The following is a 21,992-nucleotide window of genomic DNA, read 5'->3' as shown; positions in this document are numbered from 1 at the left end:
CTATTGAGAGGGGCCCTGGGTTCCTGTTGTTACTTTCCTATCGATACTCCTTTTTTAATGCTTATGGTATTAAATATGCAATAAAACTACACTATATAGAAATAAATCACACACAAGCAGGTCAATTATAAAGTTAACTCCACTTTAGTGAATGCTTAATTAACAACACAAAAGAAAATAAGTAAAATCAATAAAGTTTGTTAAACAATGGTAAGGTATCTACCTCAACAGAAACAAAATAATCAAATAATATTGTGGGCCCACACGCACTCTCACCAAACACACACACACCTCAAGTGCTACAGTCTTTCTGCTAGCGAACCCCTCGTTGCAGGCCTGAGTCGTGGCTCGGGTGCGTTGGGACCTAAAACAATATGGTCGCTTCACTTGTTGCCAAGCAGTAAAAATAAAAAGCACGTGCAAACAACAGTACTCACACCTCCAGGCAGTTCAAGGGGATAGCGGGGAAACTGGGTCACGGCTACCAGCAGGCCGCGGCAGCAGCACTCACAGTCGTCCTTTCCACGTGCTCCCACGTGAACACATAACTTCAGCACACCAGCAGAAGGGACCTCTCTGACACGCCAGCAAGACGTCCGTCTCCTCCTACTGAATCACACAACCCCGATAAATGCCAGTTCACATGCGATAACATTCAATCTTAGCATTAGCTTATTAAATAAAAACAGAGCAGAACAAGAGCTTAGCGAATATGCTAGGCTACGCTAGCGGCTAATCGCGGTTAGCAGTTAGCCCGTTTTACACAATAACATTGGGTACAAGTGTCAGACAAAATTCACACTTACCTCACAGTAGGGTACAACAGTTCTCGACTCCAGTTAACTATCCGTCAACCCGAAAATGCGTCTGTCGCCCTTCTATGAACTCTGCGTTCACTCGACACTGTTCAGCTCTCGTCTCTCTCGCTTCCTGCAGAGTGCACACGGCTCCCCACTTACTCCCACCCCTCTACCTGAGACTACTTCAGGGTTCACTGGAGCTGTAGTACATATCAATACCATACCAAAAATAATGACATAAACCTCAAAACACAAATAAAAAGGTTGTGCATTTAACTGACACACATCACATACTTTGCAGGCATTTGTATACATTCTTGAACACATTAAACATTTGCAATTAACTATCAATATTAATGAACAAATTTAAATAATGAGCTACTTATATAGCCAGGGCTACAGAAGTCAAAATAGCCTGACCAGTTCCGATGAAAGTGGAAAACATCCAGTTCTATGACGTAAACGCTGAAAATCAGTTCTCAGTCTTTATACATGTGAAATCTATACTTCCTTGGTGTTGTTCCATCTGTTGTGACAATGTGATACTAAGGGATTAATCCTCATTTGCATTAGCATCACAGTTTCTTTGTTATTAGTTCCCCTTTGATTCATCAAAAGGTGAACACCTTCAACATTTATCATTATTAGTGCGTGCCACTCACACCAAGTTTCCAGCATGGCACAAGTCAACTCCACCACGGTTACTTCTAACATCTCTTCCTCTCCTGGATATTCAACTGGGACTGTCTGGTACTCCACCAATCTGGTTCCTGCAGTGGTGCTGTCCATCTGCTTCCATCGCTGTCATCATTCTCAAGCCAAACTGGGAGAACATGTCCAGTCTGAGCCAGAGTTTGATGCTGAGTCTGGCTGTGTCAGACCTGCTCTGCCTGGGTACCCTTCCATTGTGGATTTACTCTTTCCTCTATAGCTGGACCTTCAGCTTGGTGCCCTGCAAACTCATAACATATTTTGTGTATGGCAGTGTTTATGCCAGTCTGCTGACTGTGACGGTGCTCAGTGTCCAGCGATATCTTCAGGTTATTCACCTGCAGAGGAGTTTAAATCAGGTAAGAGCAAGGAAGCTGCTGCTTCCACTCTGGCTGTCTGCAATGACCCTGTCCACTCCTGCTTTACTAGCTCAACAGCTAGTTGAAGTATATCAGCAAAGGATATATTGCAGACCTCAGTACTCATCTGAGGGACAGAGGACGGCTGTACTGTTGACAGAGGCCCTTGTAGGATTTGTGTCCCTTTCTGTCATTGTTTTTTCATACATCAGTCTCTACAGAAAGGTGAATCGGGCAGCCTTTTTCAACAATCCACAGACCACAAAACTGATTACCAGCATCATTGTGACCTTTGTTGTCCTGTGGGTCCCATATTTTGTTATCGATGTGCTGGGTGTGGCAGCCATTTTCCTAAAAAATGAGGCCCTGCTAACATTTTGTGAAGACAGCTGGAATACTGTTGGAGCACTAACATTTGTAAATGGTGCAGTCAATCCACTCCTGTATGCCTTTGCTTCTGATCGTTTGTCCACAATGTGGCAAAAAATTGCTGAAAATTTAATACAGAAGTTCAGAATAGCTCAAACCCTGCCTGAGTCAAGAGATATCACTACAGAACCAGCATCTTAGAGATTTCCCTGCATGGCAGAGTTCAACCACACTGTTATATTACTAATATTATTATTATTATTATTATTAATAAGATAATAATAAGATAACATAATAAGATTATGTATAATGAATATTGTATCTTAAGTGAAGAGATCTCCTCTCTCCTGCTGATGCACACAGGGTGCAGTCCACTCTATCACAGAAAGCTGTTGATGATTGGTGGTTTAATAATAAACTATGAGGTTAAGCAACATCTCCTGTCAAATCGACTGTGTGCTAAACCTGCTAAACAGTGTGTGAATGTGTGTGTGAATGGGTGGATGACAGGTTGTGTAAAGCGCTTTGGGGTCCTTAGGGACTAGAAAAGCGCTATACAAATACAGGCCATTTACCATTTAAACCTGATTTTTCCAAAACCAAATCAATGAGTTTTGCTGCCTAACCTAACCAACCACAGTCTACCAATGCTGAAAGCAGCCAAAAAGCCCCAGTATACCCACCACAATGGTCGCTTTCCCCACTGCTGCAAACTCCCTTGTGTTACCAGGACAATTTTCACATCACATCCTGTGTCATGAGACACAATCCTTGCTGTGGTCTGGATCTTTGCACCTTGGCACAATGCGCTGCGGTTGGTTGAAGACACGAGTGCACAATCGTACCGTTCTTTACAGCCATTTTAATGACAATCCTGTTAACTATACCTTTAGATAATTTTAGGTGATGTATGAATAAAGTAAATGAAGTAATTTCCATGTTGCAAGTCATTAAAATTTTTTCATTGGCTTCATTGGCTTATATACTGTTACAGTGGTTAGCACTGTTGCCTCACAGCAAGAAAGTCCTGAGTTCAATTCTAACATGTTTTCCCTGTGTTTGGATGGGTTCTCTCCGGGGACTCCGGTTTCCTTCCCCAGTCCAAAGACATGCAGTTAGTGGGGATAGGTTAATTGGAAACTCTAAATTGCCTATAGGTGTGAATGTGAGTGCAAATGGTTGCCTGTGTCTATGTGTTAACCCTGCGACAAACCTGTCTGTACCCTGCCTCTTGCCCTAATCCGTTATTTTAAAAGACAGATCAAACATGTTTTTTATTTTGAGTGAAAACTGTAAAAAGTACTTTTTGTTATATCAAATCATATGTTTGAAAAATAGGCAAGTAGACTATAAAGTTTCGCACTGTTAGTACCTATCCTCTTTAGTCACTTTACTTTCTACCTCTAAGATATACTCCCAAAGTCAAAAACCAACAGGCTTAAAAACTCCTTTGTCCCACACGCCATCAGACTGTTTAACTCCTCACTGGAGGGGAGAGGAAGGAGAAACAGGGGGACAAGGGAGGGCGGGAAAAACTGAGTTGTAGGACTTTTCTACACGGTGCAATTTTTGCAATATTATTATTATTTTATTTTATTTTTTGTCTCTTTCTTATATTTGACTGTGCAATAATCACTGTGCAATATACTAACTCAAATGAGCAATCCTATTTATCCATATTGCATATTCTGTATCTATATATGTGTATATGTGTATATATGGTGTATTTATGCTTATATCCTTACTCTCATTCCCCTTAATGTATCTGTAACATGCAACTTCTTTCGGTGCTTTGCTACTGGAAACTGAATTTCCCGAAGGCACCCACCCGAGGGATTAATAAAGTTTCATCTAATCTAATCTAATCTAAGATGTAACAAAGGCAGTGATTAATAGAGTGTGTACTGTGTCGCCCTTTGCTGGTGTTGAGTGGTACTGCATCATACAGTGCAACCGGTGAATCTGGTACTCTGAAGAGCTCCTTTCCTTGTTTCTGTTTGCATGTACAGTGAGTTCAAGTTAAGCTGGAAATCAAAGAAACAAGGAAGTTTTTTTGTTGTGTCTGTAATTAGAAAGGGGCCTCAGTTTATTTTGGGTGATTTGTGGTGAAGCAGAAATCAGTACACTGGTTCATGCTGCTGCTGAAGTCTAAAGAGCTCGAGTATATGCTGGATGTCCTGCATATTATTTCCAAGAAGTCACTGTATCTTTATCCAGTGTAGCATAACAAAATTTTGAAAGAAAAATAAAAGAAGTATAAAATGTGGATGAATATGAAATATGAAGGATACATCAATATATTGATCTCAGTGACCCTCGTGGCTCAGACTTGTCTGCTTTGGTTTGTATCAGAAATTTTATTTCCATTTCTTTACAGAAAGAATTACACAAGAAAACGTGTTTGTTGCATCAACACTGTCAAAAATCATCAAAAGTACAGTAATAAAAAATCCATACATATGTTATGTAGACCAGTATTTCCTTAACAAGTACAACTAAAACCAACTTATCTAAATAACCCAATAAATGGCTGAACAGGATACAGATCCAGAATCAGAGACAAATGCAGCAGTCTTCAACTCAAGGTTGGTCTGTCAAACTCTCATTGAAGAGAGAAGCTGATTTCAGATCATATTTTTTTCACATTTTTACAATTTATTAAAAGCTGCAGCTCTTTTAAACCCACAATCCTATTATATACAATTTAGAAATAGAAAAAACAACAACTGCTGCTAAAATTGAAATTAAAGTGACTTAAATAATAAAAAGAAAAGAAAACTCATCCGCTCCTTGTCTGTGCTTAAGGTTCATGACTTCAGCCTTTGCAGTTAAAAGTTGCAGTTAAGTTTAAAGACATCACTATTATTCTAACCTCCAACCAGACTGTGGCAGTGGGATTGCATTATGGATCATGTAGGTATTATGTTTTCACATTATTTGATGAAGAATTCTTTTATGGAAATGTTTTACTGGAAACTCTGCTTCTTTTATATGTAAATCAGTATTGTGAATGTATCTGTAAAGAAAACATCCTCAAGTTTTCTTCTTTCTTCCTAGAATGATCTTAAGAACATCTAAAATTGGATACACTGAGAAATATTCAGCTCCATTCTGACATATTGCACTTTGAAGATGCGATTACTTTTAAAAATACTTCTACTAAAATGACTTTTGGGGGGGTGGGTTGTGGGGCTTGTCTATACAAAGCTTCTAAAGCTCTATTTTATATATATATATATTTTTTTTTTTTTTTGATGAGATGAGACAGTTTTCTACAGGTTTTATACACAGTGTCCCTGATCTTTGAGTCCCTTTAAAGGTGTCTTCAGCTCTTTGCCTCTCACATACCCTCTGCTCTGTCTCTCTGTATCTTCAGACCTCTTTACAAAGACTTGGATCTCCATGGATCCAGTGGCAGATCTGGGCGTATTTAGGAGGTGTGATCCTCACTGCAACATTAAAGTCCCTCTGCTCACCCCCCTCCACCTTCACCCAATGATGGCCTGAAAACACTCCAATCACCCTCCTCTTCCACTTCCCCTTGCTGCCTGTGTGTCCCGCTTCCTGCCTGAGTCGGATGTAAACACCCGCCCCTGTAGCACCGGTCTGCGCGTCGCAGTGCTGATACATCAGATCATCAGACTCCTTTGCCACTGAGCAGAAGCGATAAACCACCCTCTCATCTCCGATACCGTCAGGCAGGTTTTTGTCAGCATCATAGCCTGAGAAGTGGATCCTTGTGAGGGGTGCAGTCGAGGGTGCTACTCCGAGCTCCATGTGCTTTTGCTTTACTGGTCGTTTCAGCTCCAGAAGGGCGTAGTCATAGTCGGGAGAAAGAGAATTAGTAGAGTTCTGGGTGTGGATCCATCCTTTAGGGATTTTTGTTTGCTTAACTCGAGTCCAGCGAAACACTGGTTCCTGTGTGGCCCCAGTACTGCGGCGGACACGATTGAGGCCTTTTCGTCTCCCTCTTCTCTCAGACTTTTTGTCTCCACCATCAGCTGTTCCCTCCTCAGCCCTTTTTCTCCCTCTACGTCTTCTACCTTCAACTCCCTTTCTCCCTCTCTCCCCAACTAAACTATTCATCTCCCCACCTCCATCCATTAGCTTCTCCTCTCCTTCCTTCTCACCTTTCTCAGCCCCTCCTTTCCTTCCTTGTCTTCTCCTCCCTCCTCTTCTCCTCCCCCCACTTCCTCTTGTAGTTTTCAGCTGTAACAAACCTACTCTAACCTTCCTGGCACCCTCCAGGTAGTCCCTGCCATCATGGATGCAGTGTGCTGCTGTTAGCACATGTTTTGAAGATATCAGGACTCCAGAACAGCCCGTAGAGATGCGGACTGCAGCAGAGAACGGGTAGTTGGTGATGAAATGGGAGTCTGAGATCACAAAACGACCATCTGCTCCATAAACCTGCCGTTTCCTGCGGGGAAGACCTGTTGAATGTGCCGGTGGTCTTGTAGACATCTTGTTGATTCCCTGCAAACTCATGTCTGTATGTGTGCGAGTGCCATTTTCATACAGCGTCTCATATCCCAGATTTCTCTCTTGCTCAGTTTGGTCTACAGGTGGTAGGGTGCTTTGACATTCTATTCCACAGAGCATCTTTGCCGCTCTTCTTTCTAATTCTTCTTTTTCCTCTTCCTTCCCTGTGAACAAAGGTGTTCTTAAAAGTGCTGTGCGTGTGGCCACCAGCTCAGGAAGGCTCTGTCTGGTCCACCTGTGCACCTCGTTGCTCTCACTGTTGCCAAAAACACCAGAAGCTGAAAGTGCAGCTACACAGAGCAGCACACACTTCAAATGAGTCAGGGCCATCCCGCTGAAAATACAGTAAAAAAAAAAAAAATATTTGAGAGTTGGAGAGAAATACCAAAAGATTTTTACACTGAGGCTAGGAGTTAAACGACCAGCAGATGGCGCACAAGCTTTACGTATGAATTGAAAATAGCTCGGCAGCTAAATGTTTAAGATTTCACTTTAAATTAAAATGACATTTTAGTTAGTTATTTCCGTTAACTTTGAAAAGTATTTCTAATCTAATCACGAAATATAATCATTACCTTTCCTATAAAACCGAAAACATATTTTTTGGATCCAAACTAATGTATTTATTGCAAAGTTAAGCAGGTCAATAACAAACAACGTGAAAGCTATGAAAATAAATCGGCATAACCCGTAAATTTAAAAATATATACATTTTACAGATATTCTTAGGAAGGACATATTAATGTAAATAAGCTAATGTGACCTTTTCGTTGTTAGCGGCATGAAAAATATAAAACATTCCTACCTGCAGATAAAATAAATAAGCACTCCCATTTAGCGTTGTCCTTACTGTGGATTTAAAAAAACTCTCTCTATCCGAAATACTTCCCGCAGACTGCTTCCATCATTTGCTGAGCTCAAAGGAAAAAAAAGAGGGGGATCGCAATGAGAGGCAGCGTGCAGGGTCCTCATAGGCATCCACATCCCACTCCGAAGTATAAAAAAAAAAAAGTCAGCACCAGGCATGCAGAGGGATGAACCAGCCCAGCAGCACGAAGGCTTTTGTGTTTTTAGCAAGTGATGACATCACGTTTGAGGTCAAAGTTGCAGTCGTGTGGACACAGATTCCGGTTTATGTTGCTATTTCGTTCTTTTAGAACTGTATTTAAACATAAACATTTATTGCTCTTACATATAAATCAGCCTCGAGAAACTTTGAGTGTAGGTTTGTGTGTGTGTGTGTGTGTGTGTGTGTGTGTGTGTGTGTGTGTGTGTGTGTGTGTGTGTGTGTGTGTGTGTGTGTGTGTGTGTGTGTATTAAATGTATTTCAAACGACCTATCAAAGTGTTTCTAGACATGAGTCCAGTGCAGCTCTTACCTGTAGTTTAACCCCTGCTGTTTATGTCAACAAAGACTCTGCTACAGGCAATTACTCGTTATTCCTATCCTATTAGTTGCTGCTGCAGAGATTTTATTCTTGTGTTATTGTGTTATTCTCATGTTTTGTCAACCTTTGTTGACCTCTATGAAGTCAAAATAGCCTGACCAGTTCCGAGGAAAGTGGAAAACATCCAGTTCTATGACGTAAACGCTGAAAATTAGTTCTCAGTCTTTATACATGTGAAATCTATACTTCCTTGGTGTTGTTCCATCTGTTGTGACAATGTGATACTAAGGGATTAATCCTCATTTGCATTAGCATCACAGTTTCCTTGTTATTAGTTCCCCTTTGATTCCTCAAAAGGTGAACACCTTCAACATTTATCATTATTAGTGCATGCCACTCACACCAAGTTTCCAGCATGGCACAAGTCAACTCCACCACAGTTACTTCTAACATCTCTTCCTCTCCTGGAGATTCACCTCATCCTTCTTTGGACTCCAGGAGTCTTGTTCCTGCAGTGGTGCTGTCCATCTGCTTTCTGCTGGGATTCCCTGGAAACATTGCTGTCATCGTTCTTAAGCCAAACTGGGAGAACATGTCCAGTCTGAGCCAGAGTTTGATGCTGAATCTGGCTGTGTCAGACCTGCTCTGCTTTGTTACCATTCCACTGTGGATTTACTATTTTCTCTATGGCTGGACCTTCAGCCTGGTAGCCTGCAAGCTCGTAACGTACATTGGGTACTGCAGCATTTATGCCGGTCTGCTGACTGTGACTGTGCTCAGTGTTCAGCGTTACCTTCAGGTGGTTCACCTACAGAGGAGTTTAAATCTAGTGAAAGCAAGGTTGCTGCTGGCTCCTCTCTGGCTGGCTTCGATGACCCTGTCCATCCCTGCTTTAGTGGTTCGATGGCTGGACAAAGATCAGCACTGGACACGTTGCAAACCTCACTACTCCTCCAAGGGTCAGAGGGTAGCTGTGGTGTTGGCAGGACTCGTGGTAGGAGTTGTGTCATTTTCTGTCATGGCTTTTTCATACATCAGTCTCTACAGAAAGCTGAATCGAGCAGCCTTTTTCAACAATCCACAGACCACCAGACTGATTACCAGCATCATAGTGACTGTATTTGTCCTGTGGGTGCCATATCGTGCCATGAATGTGGTGGAGATTGCAGCTGTTTCCCTCGATAACAAATCCTTGTTAAAGTTTAGCGAGGACACCTGGAACGCTTTTGCCTCTGTAACATTTGTAAACAGTGCCGTAAATCCACTCCTTTATGCCTTTACTTCTAATCGTTTGTTCAGTCTTTGCCAAAAAATGCTGAACATTTAGTGGAGAAGTTCAGATTTCCCCAAAATCTGTCTAAGTCAACAGATGTCACTGAAGAAGCAGCACCTCAATGTTGAACATCTTTGGAGAATAATTTTTGCCCTGCTGATACTGGAAATTATATTTTGAGTCAAAATATCTCCTCTCTCCTTCTGATACGCACAGGGTCCTCTTTATTTGTCACAGGCAACTGTTGGTGATTGGTGGTTTAATGATGAATTTCAAGGTTAAGCAACATCTCCCCTCAAATCAATCGTGCGCTGATTACATCTGGTCCTCAGCCAGAGCTTAAAAACACATGATTGTTGAAAAGGAATGAGGCAAACATTCAATAGAATCAAAGTACCTATCAAATTACATATAATTACAAAGAATTTCATCTGAAATTATAATGTAATCTCCATTAATCTGAGACAGCTGGGAAATTGAAGTAATCATATCAATGACAGTGACACCAGCTGATATCAACCATTCACTGGCTTGATGACAATCAAAGCAGTTTCTACATGTTTTTAATTTTCTCATGTTGAGTTTGGGTGTTTTTGTGGACTTTATATCCATCAGCCAGTCAGAAGAAACAACAATTAATGAAAAGATTGAATAAATGTTTTCACTGGAGCTCCTTCATCAACAGGAACAGCCTTCTGTCTGTGATGTTACCAACAGAAAGGACAGAGAGAGTGCTGCTCTAATACAGCAAGCAGATGTGTGTAAACTCAATTATCCTTCCATTAACTCATCATTTCACTTTTATTTTGTTAATACATTTGTTTTTATTCATCGGCATTTTAAAATAGTATAAAAATAGGCACATTGTACCATGCCATTAAAAGCATATAAAGGGAATTTTAAAATTCAAAATGGTGAATGGTTTTACCAAAAGTGTAGTTATCACAGGAAGAGGAAGTACCTGTATGTTCTTCCTATTAAGAGTGGGAACACAATGAAAAATGATTTCTCCATAGCTTTAAATGTTCTGTAATAGTTTAAATGTTTATTAGAGAAAGTTTTGTGAATTCTGAATGTTTATATTTATCTAAGTTCATGAGGATTTGATGAGAACACTGAAAGCACCTTCATTTCTGTACTGTAAATGCAAAGCTAGCAGCTGGCTAGCTAGAGACCAACCCAGGTTCAGGTTACCTAACTCAACAATAAGGTAACATATTTCTCAAATACTATATAGTATCATTATGGGTACAGAAAAGTACTTAAATGATCTCCTATAATTCTCAATTGTATTTAATACTGATGTGATATATTTATAAATTAGCTCTAGTTTGTTCCAAAACCATTGCATAGTTTTAGTTCCACAGTTTATCATATTATACAAGAGTGTTACGCACACATATACTGTTACAAGGTAACTGTGTGTGTGTGTGTGTGTGTGTGTCCGCTTCATAGTAGTATATATAACCCACAGTTCAGCAAAGATGACTTCCAGAGAAATTGATTTGTATTTTTAAAGGGTTCACTTTGTTACTTCCACAGCATCTGTGATTATATTTGTGGAAATTCTCAATAAAACTCTGCATTGTTCTTCCACTGAAATGTTTCAGGATATTTGCACTGATATGTTTGATTAGCCAAGTCACCCTTTTTATGCTCTCAGGCTTTATGGACAGCTGTCTTGTTCAACCTGTAACCTCAGTACAAAACTCTGTCTAGACACTACTGGTAAATCCATCCCACCCAAAGAGTCAGGACTACTGCAGGAGAGAATGTGGTTGGTGATTCAGTATTTCCCCCAGCTGTTCCTTTGGGCCCAGGCGAGGTTTTCTCCTGCCTCTTGTAAGGAACAGAAGAAACTCTTTCCCATCCAAGTTTGACTTGTCTGGTCTCTGTGCACCCCTGCCAAGATGCTCATTAAAGATTTTCACAATGTGTAACACACACTTTTGGTAATCAAAAGGGGGTTTTCTGGACTGGCAAAGCAGGAAAACATACAAAGCTGAATCATTTTTAAACTTGGATGCAAAGTCTTGAATACAAAACAAAATGACAAAAGTTGATAACTAAACATATCTTGGCAAGAAGTCTGAGAACAGAAAAAACCAAACGATGTATAAAAAATAATAATATAACATTTATTTTAGTCAAAATAAATGTTTCAAGTCCTTTAACTCCTCACTGATCAATAATGCAAAGTTATAAAAAGTCAGCATCATCCGTCAGCTCTCCTAAAGAAAATACTGAAAAAAAATTAGGGAGGACCAAACAAACTTACTATTAAAAACCATTACAAGCTATTAAAAAAAATAAAGAAAACATCAAATTTAAATGTTATTACATGTTTGCTATTTTATTTCATCTAACTGGGACAGTTGCCGGGGGCCAGGTTCAGCTTATTGGTGTGGGCATCCACAGCAGTCCCAGTTTCTTATGTGAGTCAATTTTCTCATTGGGAAAATTTAATTCTCGCCCTTGACACATCTAAAGAGTCGCAGAAAAAGGCTTAAAGTGATGTAGTGACTACAGACTGCACAATATCAATGAAACTCAGTGATTTGTAACAACGAGAGGCAGAACAATTGTCAGCGATGCAAAGTGGGATCAGCTTTGATTGCTGAAGTGACTGCCCATAGGAGTGAATGATACCACTGATTGACAAGTTGTTTAACACATCACAGGTTTACCTTCATGATCAGAGCTTGAACATCCAATAGCAATTTAACCTTTAACTACAAAGCGATGAGAGCGACTCACTTCATATATGGACAAAGCTTTGAAGGGGACATTACAATGATTCAAATGTGGCTAAAGTGATCCTCGACTTAAAGAGAATCATAAAGGACTATAAAGTGTGAAGACTGGTTCCTTCTTAGATCTCTCCATGCTACCATTTAACCCTTAAGTGCAAAACTAAGCCAGCTAGCTCCTGACTGTAGCAAGATCTTTCTAAAATAATATTTCTATTTTTAAACCGGATGATTAAATTAGTAGAAATAAGGAAACAAGCCATTGACACAAGGTCACAGTTCTCCATATGAAATTATCAAAATGTATTCAGTAAGTGGAGTCCAGTCTATGGGGAGCTAGAGATAACAGCATTTTATTGCCCTGGGACAATTGATGACTCACTGTTGCCTGCTCAGTGCTATCTTCTCATGCATCTCAGATTTGCTTTTCTTTCCCCCACATCCCTCAATTACTAATCTCTCCTCTGCTGTCCAGCCCTTTATTTAACTCTTCTTTCTTTTTGTCTTCAATTCCTCCGTCCCTGAACACCGTCTCTAGAGTCAACAAAACAACAACAGCAGCCCCCTCTCCCAGTAAGAAACTTGCTACAGCTGCCAGGAGAAGAGGTGAGGATAGAAACATGACTGAGGAAAAAGCAAAGAAGAGAAGAGGAGATGGTTTACCTTGGCTCACTCTGTGTCTCATAATAGAGCTTTTTTGTTTTCTGTCCAGCTGTAATTCTTAGTTTTAGTGGGAGACTGCAGTTAAATGGAAATTCCCCCCCCCACACACACAGCACCAATCTAAGAGATTTCAGGTTCAGTGTGACCTCTTGAGAAACATGAATCTGATAAAGTTTGTCTGAGATCTCCAGCTGTAAGCACAAATCAACAAAGTAAGGTAAATAGAGCGGCAGTAAACTGTTTGGATCTTGACAAAAAGGGTTTGGTTAGGAGAATAGGTTCGTGGGATGAAGCAGACAGAAGAAATGTCTTGCAATGAGTGTCAGGGTGTGTTTGTCTGTTTGGTTAATCCTTCATGTGCATACATGTCACCGGGTGAGTTAGACAGACATTCCAATTGGTTTGTTTAATAGGTATGAAACTGCTTGCACTGACAGCTATAATTATGCCATAACATGCCTACCAAATATGACCTTAAAATTTTTTGAGATAAATTCATATCATGTTTTCATATTTACCTTTTTTATTGTGGCTCAAACAATCTGACGGCGTCTTAGCTTTTTCTCAGCAGTGCAGAGCTTGAACTTCAATATTTTGTATGACCACCTTTAGCCTTCAACACAGTCTGAACTCTGGCAAATTCTAATGGTGCTTTTGTGCACTCATAATTCCATCACCTTTGACAAGATCCCCAACACCACCGGCTCAAATGAAGCCCCAAACCATGAAAGAGCCTCCACTGTCTGCAGCCATCTTTTACAGATGGCTGCAGACATTCACTGTTGTTCCAGTCTGTTGACCACTGCCTTATATTCTGATGACAATTTGAAATAAAAATGTCAGATTTAATTTATTAGTCGATGAGACCTGTGGCCATGTGGTCAAAGGTCATGACTTTCAGACCGAGTTCATCGACTGTATCTAGTTTTTAGGCCTGCCACTTTTCTTCAGTCCTCCACTTGTTCAGTTTCCTCAAACATTTTAAGGATGCACTACACACCAGAGATATACCAAGTGTTTTCCTAATAGCTCTGTGAGAATCACATTTTTGGTGAAGAAAAAAATAAAATTTTATGCCTGTAAAAATGTGTTATGTTTGGCATTTTTTGTCAGTTCAAATAAACAAGTCAGAACAAATTATTTGTTGTTGCTGTTAGCAAAAAGTACAGAAGGGTATCATTTCAAATCTTTAGAGTTGTCTGTTATGCGTAGGCACAAAACTGGTTCATCCTTTGCGTTAGGGGCAGGGATAGCTCAGTAAGTAGGGTGTTCACCCCATGAACTACCTACTAAGTTGGGGGTTCAAATCCACAGAACGGCTACCCTGAGGTACCCCTAAGCAAGGTACCGTCTCTACACACTGCTCCCCGGTGCTGGATTGGTGGCTGCCCACTGCTTCACTGAGTGAATGGGTTAAATGCAGAAGACTAATTTCCTACAGGATTCAGAATCAGAATCAGAAAGGGTTTTATTGCCAAATGTTGAGCAGGTTTACATTAGGAAATTGCTGCGGTGCTTAGTGCAAACATACTGTCATATAACGCTTAAATAGACATGAAAATAAAAATAAGAGTAAGAATTAAAAGTGCTTTAAAAGATTAATAAAGTATACATTATTTAGGCGCTTTTTAATAGTGAATAATTCATAGCTCAGTGTTAAAAGGCTCAAAAAAAGCCCATGAAAAAAATATCATTCCTCTGCAAATGTTAAGGTTCAAGAACTGAACTTAAAATGATTAAAACAGCAGCCAATGTCCAACTCCTGCTTTTAACTTTTAAAAGCAGGAGTTGGCAGTTTAATGGCCTTGTGTTTCACACTGTATTCTGTCTGTAAATATCAGCACATGTCACTGCTGGTGAAGAAGAATCTCCATGCAGATATACAGATGCATGCATTTGCGTATTCTGTATATTAAATGTATTATTTAAGCCAACCAAAGCTGTTGTTGTTGCATCATCTCCTATCACCATTACTTCGTTCACTTACTGATAGTATCAGCTCATACTGTACTGTGTGAAAGTCTTGCGCCTGCCCTCATTTCTTCATGACTTTCTTGTAATCTTGAAAGTGCTCTTGAGCAATAGTTCTCCAGGCTTTCTTGATGTCTTTAAACTGCAAAGATCAAGTATGATAAATACTTGCCAAAGAGGCTAAGCTGGAAGTCCCCTTCACAGCTCCAAGTCTTTGCAGACAAACCTGATACTGAGAAGTGCAAGTTTAGCACGTAAGAAAAAACTACATGATTAACTATATTTTTCCCCTTCATCAAGTATGCACCGCATGGAAATAACAGAGCAGAGCACTGTAACAATTCTTTCCAGAAATGTTTTGTTTTCATTAAAATGAGGCCTGGCATACTTTAAAAATCAATTCCCAATCTTCAGTGTGACTGTTTGAATCACGCTTATTTCACAGAAGTAAACAAACCTCCTGTAACTCAGAACGTTGGTGCAATGGACAGCTTAGCTCACATGTTTTTGTCTGCAATCTGCAGTCTCAGAGGAGAACGTGCCGAGGGAAGGGCTGTTCTGGACAAATAGGTGTATATTTTCTTGGCTCCACAAAGTTTAATGAGGGCTTAAAGGGAGGAGGGACAGTCTTTTCAAGCAGACACTAAATCCTTTTTTAACAAAAGGTTATGGAAGTTAACTGTTACGTGTCATGTTATGTATTAAGAAAAGGATCTGCATCTAAATTAATAATGTTCATTTTTATTTGATCCTATCTGACTCTATCCATCTCACCTTATCCCCACCATCCTCCTTTGTCACACCAACTCATTGCATGCCCTCCTGCAACAACTGCACCCCATTACACAGCTACAACCTCTTCATCAAATTTGCAGATGACACAACTGTAGTAGGTCACATCAGCAACAATGACGAGACCTACTACAGGAGTGAAGTGAGCCATCTGGCCAAGCCGTGCAGAGACAGCAACCTTTCCCTGAACGTGGAGCCGAATAAAGAGATCATTGTAGACTGTGAAAATCACCCGAACACAAAACACCAGGCGTTGGGGTCGGGAAACACCCATGCCTTCAAAGACTTCAAAGACAATGCTGAAGCTATCCAGGGACCAATGACACTTAGCCAAACGCAACATACTGAAAATCATGTAAATAAATTTGCTCGGTTGAAAATCACCCAGTGTTAGTGTTGTGATATTTTGATACCATGGTAGCATTTACAGGATATTGTTTTATAGTGATATTATACAGGAAAATTGTTACTCAATAAGGCCCATTTACTAGTTGTTTTTCTCTTTCTCTGTGACCCAAGAATTAATGTGTAAGAATCACAGGCTGGTACCTCAAGGTTGAAAACACCACAGAGATTACTTCCTTACTCCCATCCTCCCTTCTTTATCTCTTAGAAAAGGGTTTGTTAAAGGCCAGGTGGTTTGTTTCAGAATTCACTAATGAAAGAACTCTGTATTCTATGTCTAGGAGTGTATTTCGCTGGGATAATCATAAATTGTAGCTGAACTGATAAACTATACAAAGGATACTTCTTTGCTCAGAGGGCAGGAAGACGCTTCCTTATTTGATCTGTACCGGTTTGAACTGAGAATCTGCTGACACACGAACCTTTTTCCTCTATATAAACTGTTGTCTGATGAATAAACCTTTGAGTTGATTTTGGGAAAGCAACCTGAAGCAGTCTGTGTTTCCTTGTTCTCCCAAGCTACTCCTGGCGCTGTAACTAACCTGCTGAACGGCATACCTGAGTGTTACTTTGAATAATTTTGAATCTTATAGGGTAAAGACAGAACTCTGCTTATAGGTGCCCACGCCTCGGAGGAAAACCCGATCCACGGATGACCCGGGACGGAGATTTCTTTCAGTTAGCGTTCTACGGTTAATGTATAAATTAATGCAATTTATCAAGTTTAAAATGACAGAAAAGTACTGTTATTATTTGGATTTTATTTGGGGATTTTATGTTAAAAATCCTTTATCTTTAATCCACATTTACTATAATAAAATAATATATCACACACAAAAAACAAGCAGAATACTTTTGTAAAATCAATAACTTGGTTGACAATTACAACAAACTATTGTTAAATTATGATTACGTCAGTATACACAGAGTCTTTAGATGTAATTTTATATAGAAATCTTGTATTTTAATCGATATTTACTTACTTATTTACTGTTAAAAAGATATTCTGGCATAAAGAAAAGTAACACTAAAAATATTATCTTTATTTATTTAATAATATCAGCACTTCTGCAATGCATTACTACAACTTCAGTTTGTTATAACTATCCTTCAAAAAAGTTTTTTTTTAATTAAAAAGGAAAAAAAAATACAATCTACTGCTGTTACAAGACCACTTCATAACTTCATATACATTTTCACATACTCAAAACTACACTGTGGTTGAATGGCAAGAGAGACATTATAATTTACTTTTGTCAATGGGATATTTTTCAGTTTAGTTTGTTTTTAATTCTACATCACAGTTCATTCTAAGTAAACATGCAAGAATTGTCTCTCTGAATTAACGTAAGGAACTTAACCGACATAATCACCTGCAGAAATGTTAAGATCAGTTACTTTGTTTTGTCCGTGTACAAAAATGTCAAAAATTTACAAAGGTTGAATTGTCTTTATTGCACAAACTCTGCCTCTCCTTTATCGTTATTTGAATTGAAAGCGACCTGAAATCCAAATAATTGTGACAACATGTGGTGATGTTTGAATCAGGAAACATCTGCGAAGCCTTTATGTCATGTCTCACTGCTATAATAAGCAAAGATCTCATAAACAGGCTGACATGTGCAGTTTCTGTCATCGTGTTAGCGCTCCAACAGGAGGAGGAGGATTTTGTTGTTCTGTTATTCTAAGTGTGTGTGTGTGTGTGTGTGTGTGTGTGTGTGTGTAAGCAACCATGTGTTGTGGGCCTTGAACTGGTTGTTTGTTTTGTACATGCTTTACATGTTTTCTCCATTCCAGCACAAATGTGTGGTGCATACTTAGCATTTATTCTGTCTTCCACAGTAAGGGTCACTTGTTTTTTTCTTTGCTCTTTTTCTTTATTCTGTCACTCAGCAATGTGCATTAGAAATCTGAGCACCATGTGTTTACCAATGGGACACAAAAGAAATTAAAACTAAAAAGCTGCGAAGTGATGCATGGCAAGATAGTGAGTACTTGCTGCAAACCAGGTTTGAGGATGACTTCTTTATGCTTGCATGAAATGCTCTCTTAGGCTTTTTGGCCTCTTGCTCTGTTAAGCTAAACAGTACCCATGTACTCCCCTTTGTCTCAGAGTTTCAAATTGCTCATGTTTCACTAAAAAATCTTCATGCTCTCCTTAGGCCTCTGTGGGTTCTCTTTGAGTACTCAGCCTTCTTCCCACAGTCCAAAGACATGCATTTCTAAAATGACTGCATGTATAAATGCAAAGGTGTGAATGATTGTCTGTCCCTTGGTGTTAGTCCTGCGACAGACCCCACCTCGCTCCCTCTGAATGCTGGGATAGAATCCACTTAGATCCTGAAATAGACACATGGGGGAAAAATGGCTGGATGGATGGTCACCAAGACATAAAACCTGTATCCATAGCATTGCTAGTGAAAGTTTGATTAAAAAAAACAAAATGCCTTACAAATTTAACCCCTTAAAGCCTGAAATAATTGCTAGAAAGCTTTTGAAAAATAAGAATCTTTGAAAATGGAGAGTTTATTAAACCACCAATAAACATCACCATATTGACAAATTTGTTCCCATATATGACTTTTATTTCAGTTAATTTGCTACATCGGGCATTTTTTTAATCACTTAAAATACATTTTGCAATTTATTTCTGCTGCTGATGAAATTGAAGTCTCAAAAACTCACAAAAGAAAAATTGGTGAAAATCATTTAATCATAAGATCACTTTCCCAAAAACGCTGTTTACGTAGCAGAAAACCTCCAGTGCCAACACATTGAGCCATTTACATGGACACAATACAGCCAAACAGAAACACCTGTCCAGATGTATTTATGGATTTTCTTTTTCCTGGAGGCACTTCCTTATGGTTTGTACTTTGTAACTTTGTAATTTGTTAATCTTAATGCGCACTTGCTAAAGGCCAATCTACACAAACCGATGCCCATGAAGAAGTTAGTTTCTGAGCCTGGTGTGCAGACTGACCTTCGGTCCTGCAGAGCACCACTGGGATAGATTGGAACGCTCTGTTTGAGCCAGGCCCTCTCACCTAAATTCAGCAGGCAACCTCACTGATTTTCTTGCTCATTTTTGATCAAACGACTACTTTAAAACTCACATGTGGGTGTAATATTCAGTGTTTGCATGCTTTTGGACACATATCTCTCTCTCTATTCTGTGGAAATAATGACTCTGCAAGTGTTTCCTAACAGCTGAAAAAGCTGATTAATTAAGCCTTTGTCACTAATTGCAACTCCTGACATCTTGGAAAAAAGAATCAGTGTATTATATTGATAGCAGATGCAATAATTGTATTCCATAAGAAACAAAATGTTGATTTGGAAAAATGGTGGTTAAAGTTTACTTAGTTCTATAGGTATTGCTCTTTGATTTTTACTGTGCAGAAGGCACGCTTTGTTAAACTGCATTTGCCTTCAGGGCGTGGTGCTAAATAACAGGTTGTAAGTAAGATAATGAAGATTTAGCACCTTGAAAAGTAATGCTACCTCATATCATTTATGCTATCAGTGTAAAGTGAGGACAATTATTCTCCACTGTAATCTCACTGCAGACAACACCCTCTGACTGATGGAGCTTTAGGACCAGGAAGTGGAGCGAATGACCTTTCCATCTTGCTTCTGTTTCAGCTGCAACAAAAAAGAGAGACTAACTAATCTGAACGTCTGTGGAAACAGTGCAGTTCATTTAAAGGTTTAAACCATGCCACATGTCTCTTTTATAACTTTATTAACAAGGCACTCCACTCGGGGAGGAATTGGCAAACCTATTGGTGACTATGAGTTGTGTTTACCAGCATGCAGCCAGTGCGTGTGGAATCCATGGTGGTGATTGAACTGAGACAGGAGGTTGACTGCTGGTAGGTTTGCTTTTAATGGGGCTAGATTCTATCAATCTGACTTTAACTCAGTGTGTCTGGCATTTCCCCCAGTCCTGGGGCTTAGCATTGCTGTCAGACAATGCTATAAGCTTTCAGATCTTTCCACTTCTTAAAAAAAAAAAAAATAAAAAAATAAAGCCAGATTCACTGTTTCGGGTTGAGGCAGAAAACTTCACTCAGCCATGTGAGACAGTGGGAGGCGGCTTGGCGAAGCCGAGACTTCACACCAAATAGATAATGACACACAGTTAAATCATCCACCTCCCAGCTGTATGTTTATCTCTTCGGTCTTTATCATTTTTGTGTCTGTCTGGATCCATCTGTATGGAAAATATAGTTATTGTATCCAAGTAGCCAACACACAAACAACTGGCTCTAAACCCAGAGATTTTCACTCATCACTTGATTTTTATTCGCAATTTCTCTGTCCTTACACGACCTCTGTATGTCCTGTGCTCAGTTGCTTCAGTGTATGATTCTCTCAGTAATACTCTCACCTACAAACCCCTGCAGCTCGAGGAGGATGATATCGTACTTGTGTAACTATATATAAGTAATATGTAACCTTTGTGTGTGTTCTTACCTTTTAGATTTTAATTGAATTTGCATTTTTGTGCTTTTTTGTTTTGTTTGGGGGGGTTGGTTGTTGGTTTTTTTGCTTTTTGGAAGCAAAACATCACACGTTTTATATTTCATATTATGTCTTCTGGTTCCAATCCTAAACTTTCAACAGCCAAAACACACACACACACAAAACATAATAATAATAATTCCTGCTTTTAAAATGTAGAGTTTAACTGCTTTCTTTCGTGTGGACTGAAAACTGTATTATTTTTAATAAACTGGACAGAGAAACGAGAGTGAATTCATTGCTGTAGGTGGGAAAAAATCAAGCCAATGAATAATAATGCGTATTTCTGCATTCATTGACATCCATACTTAAACTGTAGATATCGCAAGCTTTTTAGTAAGAACAATATTAAAGTGAAATAATGTGCAGCTGCTGATTCTAATCTAACTTTTTATCTACTAGCCTTTGACACATTCCCATGATTGAGTTTCACAAAAACAGCAGCAGCCAGCTGGCAGGAAAGTTTGAGTGATTTAATTGTGCAATGCTGGTGTATTTCAGAGTGACCTGTCTTTCCTTAAGTGAATGCACTTTATGTCACTTTAATAATTTTGTATCTGTACAAAGCTGGGATGAGCTAATTATCTAATTCTCAGCACAGGATCCTTAAAATAGAAGTGGATTGGTGTTATATCAGCTGCTGGTGAAGGTATGGGTCCAACTCGGCTCAGTGTGCACACGCCAGCATCATTAGCTGATTACTTTTGATTAAAGACACATTTCTTATCACTCTGCTCTAAACAGGGAAGGTTCTGATTATAAACACACTGCAACAATTACAGGGAGTGCAGAATTATTAGGCAAATGAGTATTTTGTCCACATCATCCTCTTCATGCATGTTGTCTTACTCCAAGCTGTATAGGCTCGAAAGCCTACTACCAATTAAGCATATTAGGTGATGTGCATCTCTGTAATGAGAAGGGGTGTGGTCTAATGACATCAACACCCTATATCAGGTGTGCATAATTATTAGGCAACGTCCTTTCCTTTGGCAAAATGGGACAAAAGAAGGACTTGACAGGCTCAGAAAAGTCAAAAATAGTGAGATATCTTGCAGAGGGATGCAGCAGTCTCAAAATTGCAAAGCTTCTGAGCGTGATCATCGAACAATCAAGCGTTTCATTCAAAATAGTCAACAGGGTCACAAGAAGCGTGTGGAAAAACCAAGGCGCAAAATAACTGCCCATGAACTGAGAAAAGTCAAGCGTGCAGCTGCCAAGATGCCACTTGCCACCAGTTTGGCCATATTTCAGAGCTGCAACATCACTGGAGTGCCCAAAAGCACAAGGTGTGCAATACTCAGAGACATGGCCAAGGTAAGAAAGGCTGAAAGACGACCACCACTGAACAAGACACACAAGCTGAAACGTCAAGACTGGGCCAAGAAATATCTCAAGACTGGTTTTTCTAAGGTTTTATGGACTGACGAAATGAGAGTGAGTCTTGATGGGCCAGATGGATGGGCCCGTGGCTGGATTGGTAAAGGGCAGAGAGCTCCAGTC

At 39.5% G+C, this 21,992-nt stretch overlaps 1 protein-coding gene and 2 pseudogenes across 1 annotated transcript; 2 read left to right on the top strand and 1 right to left on the bottom strand.

Moving 5' to 3' along the window:
• Nucleotides 1–1,476: 1,476 nt before the first annotated feature.
• LOC146616950 (leukotriene B4 receptor 1-like) lies at nucleotides 1,477–2,440 on the top strand (annotated as a pseudogene).
• Nucleotides 2,441–5,541: 3,101 nt separating this feature from the next.
• On the bottom strand, nucleotides 5,542–7,555 carry LOC146616949 (inactive serine protease 35-like). Its single transcript, XM_085372477.1, has 2 exons — nucleotides 7,527–7,555; nucleotides 5,542–7,055 (listed from the first exon to the last, which is right to left on the bottom strand). The coding sequence occupies exons 1-2, from the start codon at nucleotides 7,553–7,555 to the stop codon at nucleotides 5,612–5,614; spliced, it is 1,473 nt and encodes a 490-aa protein (XP_085228603.1). The 3' UTR covers nucleotides 5,542–5,611.
• Nucleotides 7,556–8,523: 968 nt separating this feature from the next.
• Nucleotides 8,524–9,509, top strand: LOC146616948 (leukotriene B4 receptor 1-like; annotated as a pseudogene).
• Nucleotides 9,510–21,992: the final 12,483 nt, after the last annotated feature.

Source organism: Diplotaxodon limnothrissa, linkage group LG15 (assembly GCF_057381915.1).
Source record: "Diplotaxodon limnothrissa isolate DT_005_m linkage group LG15, D_limnothrissa_male_GT1.1, whole genome shotgun sequence".
Classification (NCBI taxonomy): domain Eukaryota; kingdom Metazoa; phylum Chordata; class Actinopteri; order Cichliformes; family Cichlidae; genus Diplotaxodon; species Diplotaxodon limnothrissa.
Note: the sequence above shows the minus strand (reverse complement) of the source record. Positions and strands in the feature narration are given on the sequence as shown.